The sequence below is a fragment of the Oncorhynchus mykiss genome, chromosome 30, assembly GCF_057628025.1.
Source record: "Oncorhynchus mykiss isolate SJ-2025 chromosome 30, ASM5762802v1, whole genome shotgun sequence".
Taxonomy (NCBI): domain Eukaryota; kingdom Metazoa; phylum Chordata; class Actinopteri; order Salmoniformes; family Salmonidae; genus Oncorhynchus; species Oncorhynchus mykiss.
This window is the reverse complement of record NC_143051.1, coordinates 21,965,434-21,982,056: the sequence shown is the minus strand read 5'-3', so window position 1 is coordinate 21,982,056 and position 16,623 is coordinate 21,965,434. Positions and strand designations below refer to the sequence as shown.

The window sequence follows — 16,623 nt, the reverse complement described above, 5'->3', positions numbered from 1 at the left end:
CATGCTGGTGGAAGGTGGAGACAGAACGTCAGAGAGGCTGAGAGGGGGGAAACAGAGTCTGATGGTAGGGAGACAAACAAGAAGACGTATTGTAGAGCATCATGTCAAAGGAGCTTTATCAGACTGTTGATATTTGGTTACTAACATAATTATGTTAGTCCTACTATAAATTATTTTGATGGAATCACATTCTGACATGCATTTGATAATGCAAAACATGTACTTGTGTCAATTCTTTAAAATGTGTTATCAATACAATGAGAAAGGGAATAAACCATGTGTGGGTTTTTCTTTTTGCATATAATGTATTTTTATTATCTTTTTTGTTATTTAATGGATTCAAGTGTGCAATTAAAATACTCTAAAATAAATAGACTCCCAACGTGTCAGATTTCAGTAGTTGTGTGTGTGAGTTAGCAAGGAAAGCTACTTTCACTTCACAACCATGTCTTTGTCCTGCCTAGTTTTTAGTGATGTGAGGAACTGTAGCAAATTTTCATTGGCTCAAAATCCTGCTTTGCATAGTAATTTCTTCATGCTTTGCGGACTGTTTCATACTTTCAGTATCTAGGTTTTCATCCAATTGATGACAGATTGTCATGCAAATATTCAGAAATCTGCATAAAAACAATATGCACATTTTCCCACCAGAGTTGTTTCAGACTGATTAAAGGAAAAAGCTTCTTCCAGTCCGTGGTGAGTAATTACCAGTTCTGATGTCCATAAATGATTTTCGGTCATAAGAGACGGACGCAGCAACATTATGTACAAAATAAGTTACAAAATAAGTTACAAAAACAACGCAAAAAATGAACAAAAAAGTACAATTGATTATAGGCATGTAAAACGTCAGCCATCCTCTTCGGCACCATTTTCGGGATAAGCTTTTTACATGCACCTTTGATATACCGCTCACGAGTATCCCTGTATACATGAATGAACTAAATATTCCTCATTTAAATTCATACGGGTTAAATGGAATAGTAACTGAAATATGGACACGAATGTAGGCCTATAACCTCTCACATGAAGCTTAATATAATAATAACCAGTGGTGGGAAAAGTACCCAATTATCATACTTGAGTAAAAATTAAAGATACCTTAATAGAACATGACTCAAGTAAAAATGAAAGTCACCCAGTAAAATACTTGAGTAAAAGTCTAAAACGATTGGGTTTTACATATACTTAAGTATCATGAGTCAATTGAATTGCTAAAATATACTTTTTATTTGTATTAATTTTACCTTTATTTAACCAGGTAGGCCAGTTGAGAACAAGTTCTCATTTACAATTGCGACCTGGCCAAGATAAAGCAAAGCTGTGCGACAATAAACAACACAGAGTTACACATGGGATAAACAAAAGTACAGTCAATAACACAATCGACAAATCTATATACAATATGTGTAAATGGAATAAGGAGGTAAGGCAATACATAGGCCATAGTAGCAAAATAATTACAATTTAGCAAATGAACACTGGAGTGATAGATGTGCAGATGATGATGTGCAAGTAGAAATACTGGTGTGCAAAAGAGCAACAAAAAAAACAAAAAAAAACAATATGGGGATGAGGTAGGTAGATGGATGGGCTACAGTGCCTTGCGAAAGTATTCGGCCCCCTTGAACTTTGCGACCTTTTGCCACATTTCAGGCTTCAAGCATAAAGATATAAAACAACAAGTGGGACACAATCATGAAGTGGAACGACATTTATTGGATATTTCAAACTTTTTTAACAAATCAAAAACTGAAAAATTGGGCGTGCAAAATTATTCAGCCCCTTTACTTTCAGTGCAGCAAACTCTCTCCAGAAGTTCAGTGAGGATCTCTGAATGATCCAATGCTGACCTAAATGACTAATGATGATAAATACAATCCACCTGTGTGTAATCAAGTCTCCGTATAAATGCACCTGCACTGTGATAGTCTCAGAGGTCCGTTAAAAGCGCAGAGAGCATCATGAAGAACAAGGAACACACCAGGCAGGTCCGAGATACTGTTGTGAAGAAGTTTAAAGCCGGATTTGGATACAAAAAGATTTCCCAAGCTTTAAACATCCCAAGGAGCACTGTGCAAGCGATAATATTGAAATGGAAGGAGTATCAGACCACTGCAAATCTACCAAGACCTGGCCGTCCCTCTAAACTTTCAGCTCATACAAGGAGAAGACTGATCAGAGATGCAGCCAAGATCACTCTGGATGAACTGCAGAGATCTACAGCTGAGGTGGGAGACTCTGTCCATAGGACAACAATCAGTCGTATATTGCACAAATCTGGCCTTTATGGAAGAGTGGCAAGAAGAAAGACATTTCTTAAAGATATCCATAAAAAGTGTCGTTTAAAGTTTGCCACAAGCCACCTGGGAGACACACCAAACATGTGGAAGAAGGTGCTCTGGTCAGATGAAACCAAAATTGAACTTTTTGGCAACAATGCAAAACGTTATGTTTAGCGTAAAAGCAACACAGCTCATCACCCTGAACACACCAAACCCACTGTCAAACATGGTGGTGGCAGCATCATGGTTTGGGCCTGCTTTTCTTCAGCAGGGACAGGGAAGATGGTTAAAATTGATGAGAAGATGGATGGAGCCAAATACAGGACCATTCTGGAAGAAAACCTGATGGAGTCTGCAAAAGACCTGAGACTGGGATGGAGATTTGTCTTCCAACAAAACAATGATCCAAAACAGAAAGCAAAATCTACAATGGAATGGTACAAAAATAAACATATCCAGGTGTTAGAATGGCCAAGTCAAAGTCCAGACCTGAATCCAATCGAGAATCTGTGGAAAGAACTGAAAACTGCTGTTCACAAATGCTCTCCATCCAACCTCACTGAGCTCGAGCTGTTTTGCAAGGAGGAATGGGAAAAAATTTCAGTCTCTCGATGTGCAAAACTGATAGAGACATACCCCAAGCGACTTACAGCTGTAATCGCAGCAAAAGGTGGCGCTACAAAGTATTAACTGGGGGGCTGAATAATTTTGCACGCCCAATTTTTCAGTTTAAAAAAAAAAAAAGTTTGAAATATCCAATAAATGTCGTTCCACTTCATGATTGTGTCCCACTTGTTGTTGATTCTTCACAAAAAAATACAGTTTTATATCTTTATGTTTGAACCCTGAAATGTGGCAAAAGGTCGCAAAGTTCAAGGGGGCCGAATACTTTCGCAAGGCACTGTATTTACAGATGGGCTGTGTACAGCTGCAGCAATCGGTAAACTGCGCAGATAGCTGATGCTTAAAGTTAGTGAGGGAGATATCAGTCTCGAACTTCAGCGATTTTTGCAATTCGTTCCAGTCATTGGCAGCAGAGAACTGGAAGGAATGGCGGCCAAAGGAGGTGTTGGCGTTGGGGATGACCAGTGAGATATACCTTGTGGAGCGCGTGCTATGGGTGGGTGTTGTTATGGTGACCAGTGAGCTGAGATAAGGTGGAGCTCTACCTAGAAAATACTTTTTGATAACCTGGAGTCATTGGGTCTGGAGATGAATATGTAGCGAGGGCCAGCTGACGAGAGCATACAGGTCACAGTGGTGGGTGGTATATGGGGCTTTGGTGACAAAACGGATGGCACTGTGATAGACTACATCCAATTTGCTGAGTAGAGTGTTGGAGGCTATTTTGTAAATGACATCGCCGAAGTCGAGGATCGGTAGGCTAGTCAGTTTTACGAGGGTATGTTTGGCGGCGTGAGTGAAGGAGGCTTTGTTGCGAAATAGGAAGCTGATTCTAGATTTCATTTTGGATTGGAAATGTTTAATATGAGTCTGGAAGGAGAGTTTACAGTCTAGCCAGACACCTAGGTATTTGTAGTTGTCCACATATTCTAAGTCAGAACCATCTAGAGTAGTGATGCTAGTCGGGCGGGCGGGTACGGGCAGCAATTGGTTGAAGAGCATGCATTTAGTTTTACTAACGTTTAAGAGCAGTTGGAGGCCACGGAAGGAGAGTTGTATGGCATTGAAGCTCGTCTGGAGGTTTGTTGACACAGTGTCCAAAGAAGGGCCAGATGTATACAGAATGGTGTCATCTGCGTAGAGGTGGATCAAGGAATCACCAGCAGCAAGAACAACATCATTGATATATAGAGAGAAAAGAGCCAGCCCGAGAATTTAACCCTGTGGTACCCCCATAGAGACTGCCAGAAGTCTGAACAACAGGCCCTCCAATTTGACTGACACTAAACTCTGTCTGAGAAGTAGTTGGTGAACCAGACAAGTCAGTCATTTGAGAAACCAAGGCTGTTGAGTCTGCCGATAAGAATACGGTGATGGACAGAGTCGAAAGCCTTGGCCAGGTCAATGAAGACGGCTGCACAGTACTGTATTTTATCGATGGGGGTTATGATATTGTTTAGTACCTTAAGCGTGGCTGACGTGCACCCGTGACCAGCTCGAAAACCGGATTGCATAGTGTAGAAGGTACGGTGGGATCTGAAATGGTCAGTGATCTGTTTATTAACTTGGCTTTCGAAGACTTTAGAAAGACAGGGCAGGATGGATATAGGTCTATAACAGTTTGGGTCTAGAGTGTCACCCCCTTTGAAGAGTGAGATGACTGCGTCAGCTTTCCAATCTTTAGAAATCTCGGACAATATGAAAGAGGTTGAACAGACTAGTAATAGGGGTTGCAACAATGGCGGCGGATAATTTTAGAAAGAGAGGGTCCAGATTGTCTAGCCCAGCTGATTTGTACGGGTCCAGGTTTTGTAGCTCTTTCAGAACATCTGCTATCTGGATTTGGGTAAAGGAAAAGCTGGGAGGCTTGGGCAAGTAGCTGTGGGGGGGTGCGGAGCTGTTGGCCAGGGTTGAGGTATCCAGGAGGAAAGCATGGCCAGCCATAGAGAAATGCTTATTGAAATACTTGATTATCGTGGATTTATTGGTGGTGACAGTGTTTCCCAGCCTCAGTGCAGTAGGCAGCTAAAAAGAGGTGCTCTTATTCTCCATGGACTTTACAGTGTCCCAAAACTTTTTGGAGTTAAAGCTACAGAATGCAAATTTCTGTTTGAAAAAGTTAGCCTTTGATTTCCTAACTGACTGTGTGTATTGGTTCCTGACTTCCCTGAAAAGTTGCACATCGCAGGGACTATTCGATGCTAGCGCAGTACGCCACAGGATGTTTTTGTGCTGATCGAGGGCAATGAGGTCTGGAGTGAACCAAGGGTTATATCTGTTCTTAGTTCTACATTTTTTGAAAGGGGCATGCTTATTTAAGATGAGGAAATTACTTTTAAAGAACAACCAGGCATCCTCTACTGAAGGGATGAGGTCAATATCCTTCCAGAATACCCGGGCCAGGTTGATTAGAAAGGCCTGCTCGCAGAAGTGTTTTAGGGAGCGTTTGACAGTGATGAGGGCTGGTCGTTTGACCGCAGACCCATAACAGATGCAGGCAATGAGGCAGTGATCGCTGAGATCCTGATTGAAAAGAGCAGAGGTGTATTTGGAGGGCAAATTGGTCAGGATAATATCTTTAAGGTTGTACCTGGTAGGTTCCTTGATAATTTGTGTGAGATTGAGGGAACCTATCTTAGATTGTAGGACGGCCAGGGTGTGAAGCATATCCCAGTTTAGGTCACCTAACAGAACGAACTCTGAAGATAGATGGGGGGGGGGGGGGGGCAGCGGCGATCAATTCACATATGGTGTCCAGGGCACAGCTGGGTGCTGAGGGGGGCCTATAACATGCGGCAGCAGTGAGAGACTTATTTCTGAAAAGATTCATTTTAAAAATTTGAAGCTCGAACTGTTTGGGCATTGACCTGGATAGTATGACAAAACTCTGCAGGCTAACTCCTCCCCTTTCGGCAGTTCTATCTTGATGAAAAATGTTGTAGTTGGGGATGGAAATCTCCAAATTTTTGGTGGCCTTCCTAAGCCAGAATTCAGACACAGCAAGGACATCAGGGTTGGCGGAGTGTGCTAAAGCAGTGAGTAAAACAAACTTAGGGAGGAGGCTTCTGATGTTAACATGCATGAAACCAAGGCTTTTACGGTTACAGAAGTCAACAAATGAGAGCGCCTGGGGACACACAGGGCCTGGGTTAGCCTCAACATCACCCAAGCCACAGAGGAGTAGGATGAGGGTACGGTTAAATGCTATCAGAACTGGTCGTCTAGTGCGTATGGGACAGAGAATAAAAGGAGCAGATTTCTGGGCGTGGTAGGATAGATTCTAGGCATAATGTACAGACAGGGGTATGGTAGTGTGCGGGTACAGTGGAGGTAAACCAAGGCATTGAGTGGACATATAAGAGGTTGCGTCTATGGAGGCACTAGTTATGCTAGGTGCGGTCACCGCATGTGTAAGAGGTGGGATAAAATAGGTATCTGAGGCAATTTGAGTGGGACTATGGGCTCCGCAGTAAAATAAAACAATGCTAACTACCCTAAACAACAGTATACTAGGCATATTGACATTAGAGAGAGACATAAAGCGAGGCATAAGGCAATCACAGGTGTTGATTGGGAGAGCTAGCTAAGACAAGAACGAGTAAGACAACAACAGCTAATCAGCTAAGACAACAACAACAGGTAAAATGGCGATGAATGGGCATAGAGGGTCAGTTAACTACACACAGGGCCTGAGTTCGAGGCTGGGGCCGACAGAAACAAAATAAACAAAATGGAGTAACGTGATTAATGAACAGTTAAACATCAAAAGTAAAAGTACAAATAATTCAAATTCCCTATATTAAGCATCATAAGTAAAAGTACAAACAATTTCAAATTCCTTATATTAAGCAGACAGCAGCATTTTCTTGTTTTTAAAATGTACGGATAGCCAGGGGCACACTCACTAAAGCATTTGTGTTTAGTGAGTCTGCTAGATCATAAGCAGCAGGGATGACCAGGGATGTTCTCCCTGATCAAGTGTGTGAATTGGACCCTTGTGCTGTCCGGCTAAGCATTCAAAACTTCTACAGGCTAGGGTCTATTTTTCTCAATTTCCGCCTGACTGACGTGCCCAAAGTAAACTAAACTTAACTAAATCCAGATATGCATATAATTGGTACCATTGGAAAGAAAACTCTGAAGTTTGTAGAAATGTTAAAATAATGTAAGAGACTATAACACAATAGATATGGTAGGAGAAAATTCAAAGAAAAACCAAACCGGACATATTTTTTGTTTTGAGAGCCCATGTTCCTCCATTAGAACGTATAGGGAAAAAATTAAATCCAGCTCCCAGTATGCAATTCCTATGGCTTCCACTGGATGTCAGTAGGCCTTGTTCAAGGTTTCAGGCTTGTTTCTTCCCAAACGAGGAAGAATTGTGAGTTTTAGTACTGGGATACAGACTTAGAAATCAGTCTATGCGCGCACAATGAAGAGGACGCGCACCTGCTAATATAATTTTCCTATTGAACATACTTCTTTCTGTATGAAATATTATAGTTTATTTACAATTTAGGGTACCTGAGGATTAAATAGAAACGTATTTTGACTTGTTTTAACAAAGTTTAGCGGTAGCTTTTGGATTCCTTTCTCTGCATGTTGATTGAGTGGATTACTCAAATCGATGGAACCAACTAAACAGACTTTTTGGGATATAAAGAAGGATTTTATCTAACAAAACAACACTACATGTTGTAGCTGGGACCCTTTGGATGACAAATCAGAGGAAGATTTTCAAAAAGTAAGTGAATATTTAATCGCTATTTGTGAATTTATGAAACCTGTGCTGGTGGAACAATATTTTGATGTGGAGCATCGTCCTCAAATAATCGCATGGCATGCTTTCACTGTAAAGCCTATTGTAAATCAGACAGTGCAGTTAGATTAATAAGAATTTAAGTTTTTAACCGATATAAGACACTTGTATGTTCCTAAATGTTTAATATCCATAATTTCTATGATTATTTATTTGAATTGCGCGCCCTCCAGTTTCACTGGAAGTTGTCCCGCTACTTTTGAGTGTCACAGAAAACGTAAAAAGTACATTATTTTCTGTAGGAATGTAGAAGTAAAACAAAAAGTAGTCAAAAATGTAAATAGTAAAGTAAAGTACAGACAACAGAGAAACACTGAACTTCTCTAGGATAGGGGGCAGCATTCGGAATTTTGGATGAAAAGCGTGCCCAAATTAAACTGCCTGCTACTCATGCCCAGATGCTAAGATATGCATATTATTAGTAGATTTGGATAGAAAACACTCCGAAGTATCTAGAACTGTTTGAATCATGTCTGTGACAATAACATAACTTATTTGGCAGGCGAAACCCCGAGGACAAACCATTCAGTTTTTTTTTTTTTTAGGTCACTCTTTTCAATTGGTTTTCATTGGGAATCCAGATTTCTAAGGGACCTTCTTGCAGTTCCTATTTTTTCCACAGTATGTCAACAGTCTTTAGAAATTGGTTGAGGATTTTCCTTTGAGAAACTAAGAAGTAACACTGTCCAGAATGAGGCTGGAGGGAAGTGTACTCTTTGTTAGAGGCGCGTTACACAGAGACTAGCTAGACTTTGTTTTCCTCCTGTATTGAACACAGATCATCCCGTCTTCAATTTTATCAATTATTTACATTAAAAAATACCTAAAGTTGTAATACAAAAGTACTTTGAAATGTTTGAACAAAGCTTACAGATAACTTTTGAGATATTTTTTAGTCACTTTGCGCAGTGTTTTTCTGGATCAAACGCGCCAAATAAATGGACATTTTGGATATATATCGACGGAATTAATAGAACAAAAGGATAATTTGTGATGTTTATGGGACATATTGGAGTGCCAACAGAAGAAACTCGTCAAAGGTAAGGCATGAATTATATCTTTATTTCTGCGTTTTGTGTCGCGCCTGGAGGGTTGAAATATGATGGTCTGGGTTTGTTTGCTTGGGTGCTATCCTCAGATAATAGCATCGTTTGCTTTCGCCGTAAAGCATTTTTGAAATCTGACACGTTGGCTGGATTCACAACAAGTGTAGCTTTAATTTGGTATATTGAATGTGTGATTTCATGAAAGTTAAATTTTTATAGGAATTTATTTGAATTTGGCGCGCTGCATTTTCACTGGATGTTGGCCAGTTGGGATGCTAGAGTCCCATATATCCCAGAGAGGTTTTTAAAGTATTTTAAATTCATTTTTACACCACTTTTATTAACTCATGCAAAATGACGCATTCTTGCAGTAAAACTATACAACAAATGTTAATTTTGTCTGGGAACAGGAATAGAAAAATGTTTTATTTCTTTCAGCATATGTTGAGAATTTTAATGCCTGTGTAACTTGTTATCTTATCAGGAACGTGTTTCATCATTTTCTCAGCTTTTCATTTACTTATAAACCTGTCCATCTGATGACATTTTGACATTCTGCACAGGACCAATCTTACCACAAGTTATTGCGTTTTCTCCTTGGTCCCTAAACCAAAAAGACAACTTTGGCAATCAACAGACAACTTTACCGGTCGTTGTACTATTGCATCATTTCTTTTTACTATGTCTTTGTTGATGAATGCACAAACTGTCAGATAAAGTAAAAGTTATGTTTGTGAGCAATACAAGCTGATACATTCACTTTGTAAACATAGGAGCTTTACCCTGCCTAGTTTTTCTGTGTTGTGGCCGATTGTAACAAATTTTAAATTGGCTCAAATTCCTGCTTCGCAACATAATTTTCATGCATGGCCAGTCCGACCCTGTCACGTCCTGACCTTAGTTCCTTTTTTATGTCTCTATTTTGGTTTGGTCTTGGCGTGAGTTGGGGTGGGCATTCTATGTTGTTCATTTTATGTTTTGTTCTGTGTGGTGTATTTCTATGTGTTTGGCCGGGTATGGTTCCCAATCAGAGGCAGCTGTCAATCGTTGTCTCTGATTGAGAACCATACTTAGGTAGCCTTTTCCCACCTGTGTTTGTGGGTAGTTGTTTTCTGTTTTGTGTGTCTGCACCTTACATAACTGTTTCGTTCCCGCGCTCTCTTTGTTGTTTTTTGGTTATTGCAGTGTTCAGTTTATTTATTAAAATGAACATGGACACTTACCACGCTGCGTTTTGGTCTGATCCTTCCCATTCCTCATCCGAGGAGGACGACGATCGTTACAGACCCTTAATACTTTAATTTACTCCGCTTAGATGGAGTCTGTTTTTGATCCATAGATATGTGAGCGAGCATCTATAATTGATGGGAATGTTCTTTCAAAGTGTTTTAACAACCGAACCAACCAAGTTAGTGTCTTATTACTTTGCTCCTCTGCGTTCACGCTGCATCAGCAAATAATAACAAATAATGGCGTTTTTTTATCTGTTCGTTTGTCAACTTTGCCCTGCCTCACTCTTATCAAATCAAATCAAATGTATTTGTCACATACACATGGTTAGCAGATGTTAATGCGAGTGTAGCGAAATGCTTGTGCTTCTAGTTCCGACAATGCAGTAATAACCAGCGAGTAATCTAACCTAACAATTCCAAAACTACTACCTTATACACACAAGTGTAGAGGGATAAAGAATATGTACATAAAGATATATGAATGAGTGATGGTACAGAACGGCATAGGCAAGATGCAGTAGATGGTATCGAGTACAGTATATACATATGAGATGTATATACATATGAGATGAATAATGTAGGGTATGCAAACATATTAAGTGGCATTGTTTAAAGTGGCTAGTGATATATTTTACATACATTTCCATCAATGCCCATTATTAAAGTGGCTGGAGTTGAGTCAGTGTGTTGGCAGCAGCCACTCAATGTTAGTGGTGGCTGTTTAACAGTCTGATGGCCTTGAGATAGAAGCTGTTTTTCAGTCTCTCGGTCCCAGCTTTGATGCACCTGTACTGACCTCGCCTTCTGGATGATAGCGGGGTGAACAGGCAGTGGCTCGGGTGGTTGTTGTCCTTGATGATCTTTATGGCCTTCCTGTGACATCGGGTGGTGTAGGTGTCCTGGAGGGCAGGTAGTTTGCCCCCGGTGATGCGTTGTGCAGACCTCACTACCCTCTGGAGAGCCTTACGGTTGTGGGCGGAGCAGTTGCCGTACCAGGCGGTATAATGCCATCATTGTAAAATGTCTATTCTCTTCTGTACATAAATCATTGATAGGCACTGACACATGTACAGGCACCAGCATTCGAAAGCCTGTATCAAACTACTCAGAGTCAGAGTGCTGATTAAGGATCAGCTTGGCCTTTTAGATCATAATGAATCGACATCGACATAGGGGACCTGATCCTAGATCAGCACTGATGCGTAGAGGCCCAGGGCTGTCTACCCCTGGCTTATGCCGCATTCAAAGCAACTAGGAACTCAGAACTGGGAACCTGGAAATCTCCAACATTCGACTTCAGTGCATTCAAAACACCTGGGAACTCCGTGGAAAAGAACGAGCACAGACTGGGATTTTAAAAAAAAAATCTCATCCAAATCGGGAATTCCCGCTCGGGAGCCTTTTATTTGATTTCACCTTTATTTAACTAGTCAGTTAAGAACAAATTCTTATTTGCAATGACGGCCTACCAAAAGGCAAAAGGCCCCCTGCGGGGACAGGGGCTTGGATTAAAAAAATAAAAGATAGGACAAAAATGCACACCACATAGAGAGAGACCTAAGACACCAACACAGCATGTTAGCAACACATGACATGGCAGCAGCACAACATGGTCACTGCTTTCTAGAGCTCTGACTTTCCCACCAGAAGATTACTGACTTCATGATTTGACCTCATATTTTTGAGTTCCCAGTTGTTTTGAATGTGGCATTCCTCAGGCCTTTTGTTGGATTGGTAAAAATGACTATTTTTCATTATTTCTTGACAAGTTTACTGACCGGGACATAGTAAAACATAAAATCATACAGTAAAAAAATAACAACATGCTGAAGTTAATGTGTGTGCTGCCAGGAGCCAATTGTGAACTACTTTAATGGGGAATTTATTAATATTCCACTTTACTAGAATTTCAAAGTTGGTTTTCAGAAATAGTGCACATTATCCCCATCTCATCATTCAGAGAATAACATTCAAAAGTACGCTCAGTGAGTGGCCAGTTTATTAGGTACACCACCAATTATTCATGTGGCCATGGCTTGTTATATAATGCAGGCACACAGGCATTGGGTTAGTGTTCAGTTGAATGTTAAAATGGGCAAAATGTGTGACCTAAGCGACTTTGAGAGTGATGTGATCGTCAGTGCCAGGTGCGCCGGTTCCAGAATTTTAGAAACGGTCGGCCTCCTGGACTTTTCACGCAAGACTGTGTCTAGGGTTGAGAAGGAATGCCTCCAGAGAAGGGTGTGACAAAAAAAAACATCCAGTCAGAGGCAGTCCTGTGGGCAAAAACGGCCTACCAAAAGGACGGTGAGAAGTCGAAGGTGAATGGCAAGAATCATGCAAGATAACAGACGGCCCCGAACAGGCAAATAAAAGTACAGTACAACAGTTGTTCGCAGAATGGCATCTCGTAACACACATCTCGTCGGTCCGTGTCACGGATGGACTTTGCAGCAGACGGCCCCACCGGGTTTCACGCCTATCAGCAAAAAACAAGAAGAAGTGGCTCTCAGTGTCAACGGAACAGGCTGGTGGTGGTGGTGGTATAATGGTGTGGGTAATGTTTTCCTTGCACACATTAGGTCCCATGATACCAATTGAGTAACTTTTCTATGCTCCAAAGAATTCAGGCCCTTCTGGAGGAAAAAGGGTGTCCAATACGGTACTAAATGGGTGTACCTAAAAAGCTGTTTAACTGAACAGCCACACCATCTCCCAATAGGTACTAACCTACAGTATCTGTCAGTATGTCTATCTTCTGTGTCATTTATTACATACTATTGTTGAGTTAGTACATAGAGTTACTGTATATGTGGTAATTGTAGAATATTTCTACTTTCCAGCTGTGCATTCCCTGCGGTTTGTTAGTACTCTGGGACATCAGGAATACCAGACTTGCCAGAGTTCGTGACTATGGTGCTGGTGAATGGAAATCCCTTCTCCTACTATGACAGTAACATCAGCAGAATGACTCATAAACAGGAGTGGATAGCCAAGTCAGAGGGGCCTGACTACTGGGAGAGAAACATTCAGCTGTACATTGGTAATGATCTGCTCACCAAAACCAACCTGGTTGTTTCCCAGCAGCTCTTCAATCAGACTGCAGGTGAGTGATGATAAACCACCCTTATTAACATCGGTATTAAATATCAACTTAACTAAGCATGTGTGTGTGTATTACCCTCCTCTGTAACCAACAGCAGAGCCTCCTCCCTGTGTGAGTCTCTGATAAGAGAGAAAGCAACGAACAGAGAAAGCAGTGCACTGTGATGATATCTCGACAACTCTGAACCTCACTCGGTCTCTCTCGCTGCCTCTCTCTCTCTCTGGTGTGCACATATACCAGGTAATGTATGGTTGTGAGTGGGATGAAGAGACTGGTATCACTGATGTGTTGTTCCAGTATGGTCATGATAGAGAGGATTTCATCTCATTTGACCTAAAGACAATGACATGGGTCACTCCAAAGCCACAGGCTGTCATCACCAAACACAAGTATGACAGTAACATAGCTGTCAATGAGGGGTATAAGCATTACCTCACCCAGAGGTGTATAACATGTCTCAAGAAGTATCTGCAGAATGGGAAGAGTACTCTGCAGAGGATAGGTACAGAAACACTGGGACAATTTCTTCTACATACACAATTCTTATTTAATTCTGTTGAGTTTTTAAATGTGTGCATTGAATTGTACATAAGTCACAATACTGTTAACACTGTGCATTGTTAATAGCAACTTCCTTATTCTGCTCTACATCTTTTCCCTGTCATTCTTTCTCTCCCATCTCTGTCTCTTTACCCCACCCTTCTCTCTCTTCCATCCTTTCTTTCCACACCCATTTCTCTCCCCCAGTGTCTATCCTCCAGAAGACCCCCTCCTCTCCAGTTGTGACATGTCATGCTACAGGTTTCTACCCCAGAGGAGTGATGGTGATGCGGATGAGAGGAGAAAAGGATATCCATGAGGATGTGAAGTATGGAGAGACCCTCCCCAACCACGACGGGATCTTCCAGATGAGGTCTCGTATGACGGTGGACCCTAAGGAGTGGGACAACAACAACACCTAAAGCTGTGTGATCCAACAAGAACCCTGTATTACACCCTGATCTGTTCCACCAGTCTTTGTGCTCATCTCCACCCCAATCCAGGTGTTGCCCATCTTCCCCATTACCCCCAGTGTATTTATACTTGTGTTCTCTGTTTATCTGTTGCCAATTCGTCTCGTCAAGCTTACCAGCGTATTTTCTGAGTTCCTGTTTTCTACTAGACTCTGATTTGACCTCTTGCCTGCCCTGACACTGAGCCCGCCTGCCTGACCATTCAGCCTGCCCTGACCTCGAGCCTGCCTGCTGCCCTGTACCGTTTGGACTCTGACCTGGTTTATGAACTTTTGCCTGTCCTCGACTTGCCTCTAGCCTGCCCCTTGGTTGTTCAATAAATATCAGAGATTCGAACCATCTGCCTCCTATGTCTGCATCTGGGTCTTGCCCTGTGTCATTATACCCTGAGGATGAAGTCACCATCTGGGTCTTGCCCTGTGTCGTTATACCCTGAGGATGAAGTCACCATCTGGGTCTTGCCCTGAGTCGTTATACCCTGAGGATGAAGTCACCATCTGGGTCTTGCCCTGTGTCGTTATACCCTGAGGATGAAGTCACCATCTGGGTCTTGCCATGTGTCGTTATACCCTGAGGATGAAGTCACCATCTGGGTCTTGCCCTGAGTCGTTATACCCTGAGGATGAAGTCACCATCTGGGTCTTGCCCTGAGTCGTTATACCCTGAGGATGAAGTCACCATCTGGGTCCTGCCCTGTGTCGTTATACCCTGAGGATGAAGTCACCATCTGGGTCTTGCCCTGTGTCGTTATACCCTGAGGATGAAGTCACCACCTGGGTCTTGCCCTGTGTTGTTATACCCTGAGGATGAAGTCACCATCAGACTGGAACACTCAGGTGGTCAAGACCAACTGGAGTTAGCAATTATGATCATACAGAGAAATTGTGAATGTTACGGCATACTTGTAGAGAGGCTACAGTCTACAAAAAGGACCTCTGTCATGTTAATTGATCCTTTTTTCCTTTGAATATTGGTAAAACATTTAACTCTATGCATATAGTCATAGGCTATTAATTTATTTTTACCTCATAAACCACAAATTCCCAAACTTAGCATACCAAACGTTCAAAATAAAAACAAATTACCTCAATGATAAAGCATTTACTGTGTGGAAAGGTGTCCTCTTTCCTGGCCAATGAAGTCCAATTTTGGGGACCATTTTTTACTCATCAACGGCACAGTTGAGTTTTAATCCAAAACTAGTTGGAATACCACAGATCATAATTACATCACTTGCAATTAATGTCTGCACGGTTGACTTCAAATTGCATAGCCAATTACCATTTTCTCATGGACATTTACAATAAGAACTGTAATATGATCTTTGTAAGCACTGAGAAGCTGTGGAGGAGTGTCCCTAACTTATGTCATGTCATACTAAGACCAACGCCTAAACAAGTACCCATAATTCATTAACATATTTTTTTCATTCCAGAGGATGACAATGCAGGTTTCATCATTGGGAGTGTGGAAGCTGCTGCTACTTTTGGGTCCTCCTGGCAGCTGTCTGGTTAAACAGGAGGAGGACCAGGGAGTCATGCAACAACTACCAGGAACACAGAGACTAGTGGGGACCAGAAACATAGGGTAGATTCATTACATTCAGGGATGTCATTCCAACTAGTGTTCTCCCCTATCATTTGTATTTTCCTACATGGATTTCTTTAGGTATTATACAGTATATTCCTCCACCAGTTTCCCACATTATGAAGAACTTCTCATTCTAGATAACTATCAAGTTAAGTGGGTGGGTCATTTATTACAATATTATGGTTGTTCTAGTCTAGGTAAACATCCAAGTAATGTACATAATGTTAATATGGAATATGTGCAAAATGTAAATATAGAATATAAGTAATATACAAAATGAGGACATGAATGTGTAAACAGATGTAAATATGTGCATCAGAAGTCAATCCAAAAGGTAACATTTTTCACATTATATGTTTATACTGAAAGTTGCTGTATTTTTCTAGCCTTTTTTATACTCAAAGCAAACTTCATTGTGAAGTTCGTTGATCATAAAAACCTGACCTCGCCTACAGGTGCATCAAAGCAGGGACCGAGAGACTGAAAAACAGCTTCTATCTCAAGGCCATCAAACTGTTAAACAGCCACCACTAACATTGAGAGCTGCTGCCAACATACTGACTCAACTCCAGCCACTTTAATAATGGAAATGGATGGAAATTGATGTAAAAAAAATTATCACTTGCCACTTTAAACAATGCCACTTAATATAGTGTTTACATACCCTATATTACTCATCTCAAATGTATATACAGTACTCTATATCATCTACTGCATCTTGCCATCTTTACGTAATACATGTATCACTAGCCACTTTAAACTATGCCACTTTTATGTTTACATACCCTACATTACTCATCTAATATGTATATAATGTACTCGATACCATCTACTGCATCTTGCCTATGCCGTTCTGTACCATCACTCATTCATATATCTTTATGTACATATTCTTTATCCCTTTACAC

The 16,623-nt window shown here is 41.2% G+C and overlaps 1 protein-coding gene across 1 annotated transcript; it reads left to right on the top strand.

Annotated features, from left to right (window-relative positions):
• Positions 1-562: 562 nt before the first annotated feature.
• LOC118946544 (major histocompatibility complex class I-related protein 1) lies at positions 563-15,200 on the top strand. Its single transcript, XM_090227449.1, has 5 exons — positions 563-696; positions 12,630-12,728; positions 12,850-13,112; positions 13,240-13,614; positions 13,848-15,200. Exons 3-5 carry the CDS (start codon positions 12,920-12,922, stop codon positions 14,072-14,074), a joined length of 795 nt encoding a protein of 264 aa, XP_090083575.1. The 5' UTR covers positions 563-696; positions 12,630-12,728; positions 12,850-12,919; the 3' UTR covers positions 14,075-15,200.
• Positions 15,201-16,623: the final 1,423 nt, after the last annotated feature.

Excerpts from the sequence above, each read along its gene's own strand:
- LOC118946544 (XM_090227449.1), top strand. The coding sequence starts at position 12,920 with ATGGTGCTGGTGAATGGAAATCCCTTCTCCTACTATGACAGTAACATC. Across the intron at positions 13,113-13,239 it reads GCTCTTCAATCAGACTGCAG|AGAGAAAGCAACGAACAGAG; the intron begins GTGAGTGATGAT and ends GTCTCTGATAAG. Across the intron at positions 13,615-13,847 it reads GAGTACTCTGCAGAGGATAG|TCTCTCCCCCAGTGTCTATC; the intron begins GTACAGAAACAC and ends TCCACACCCATT.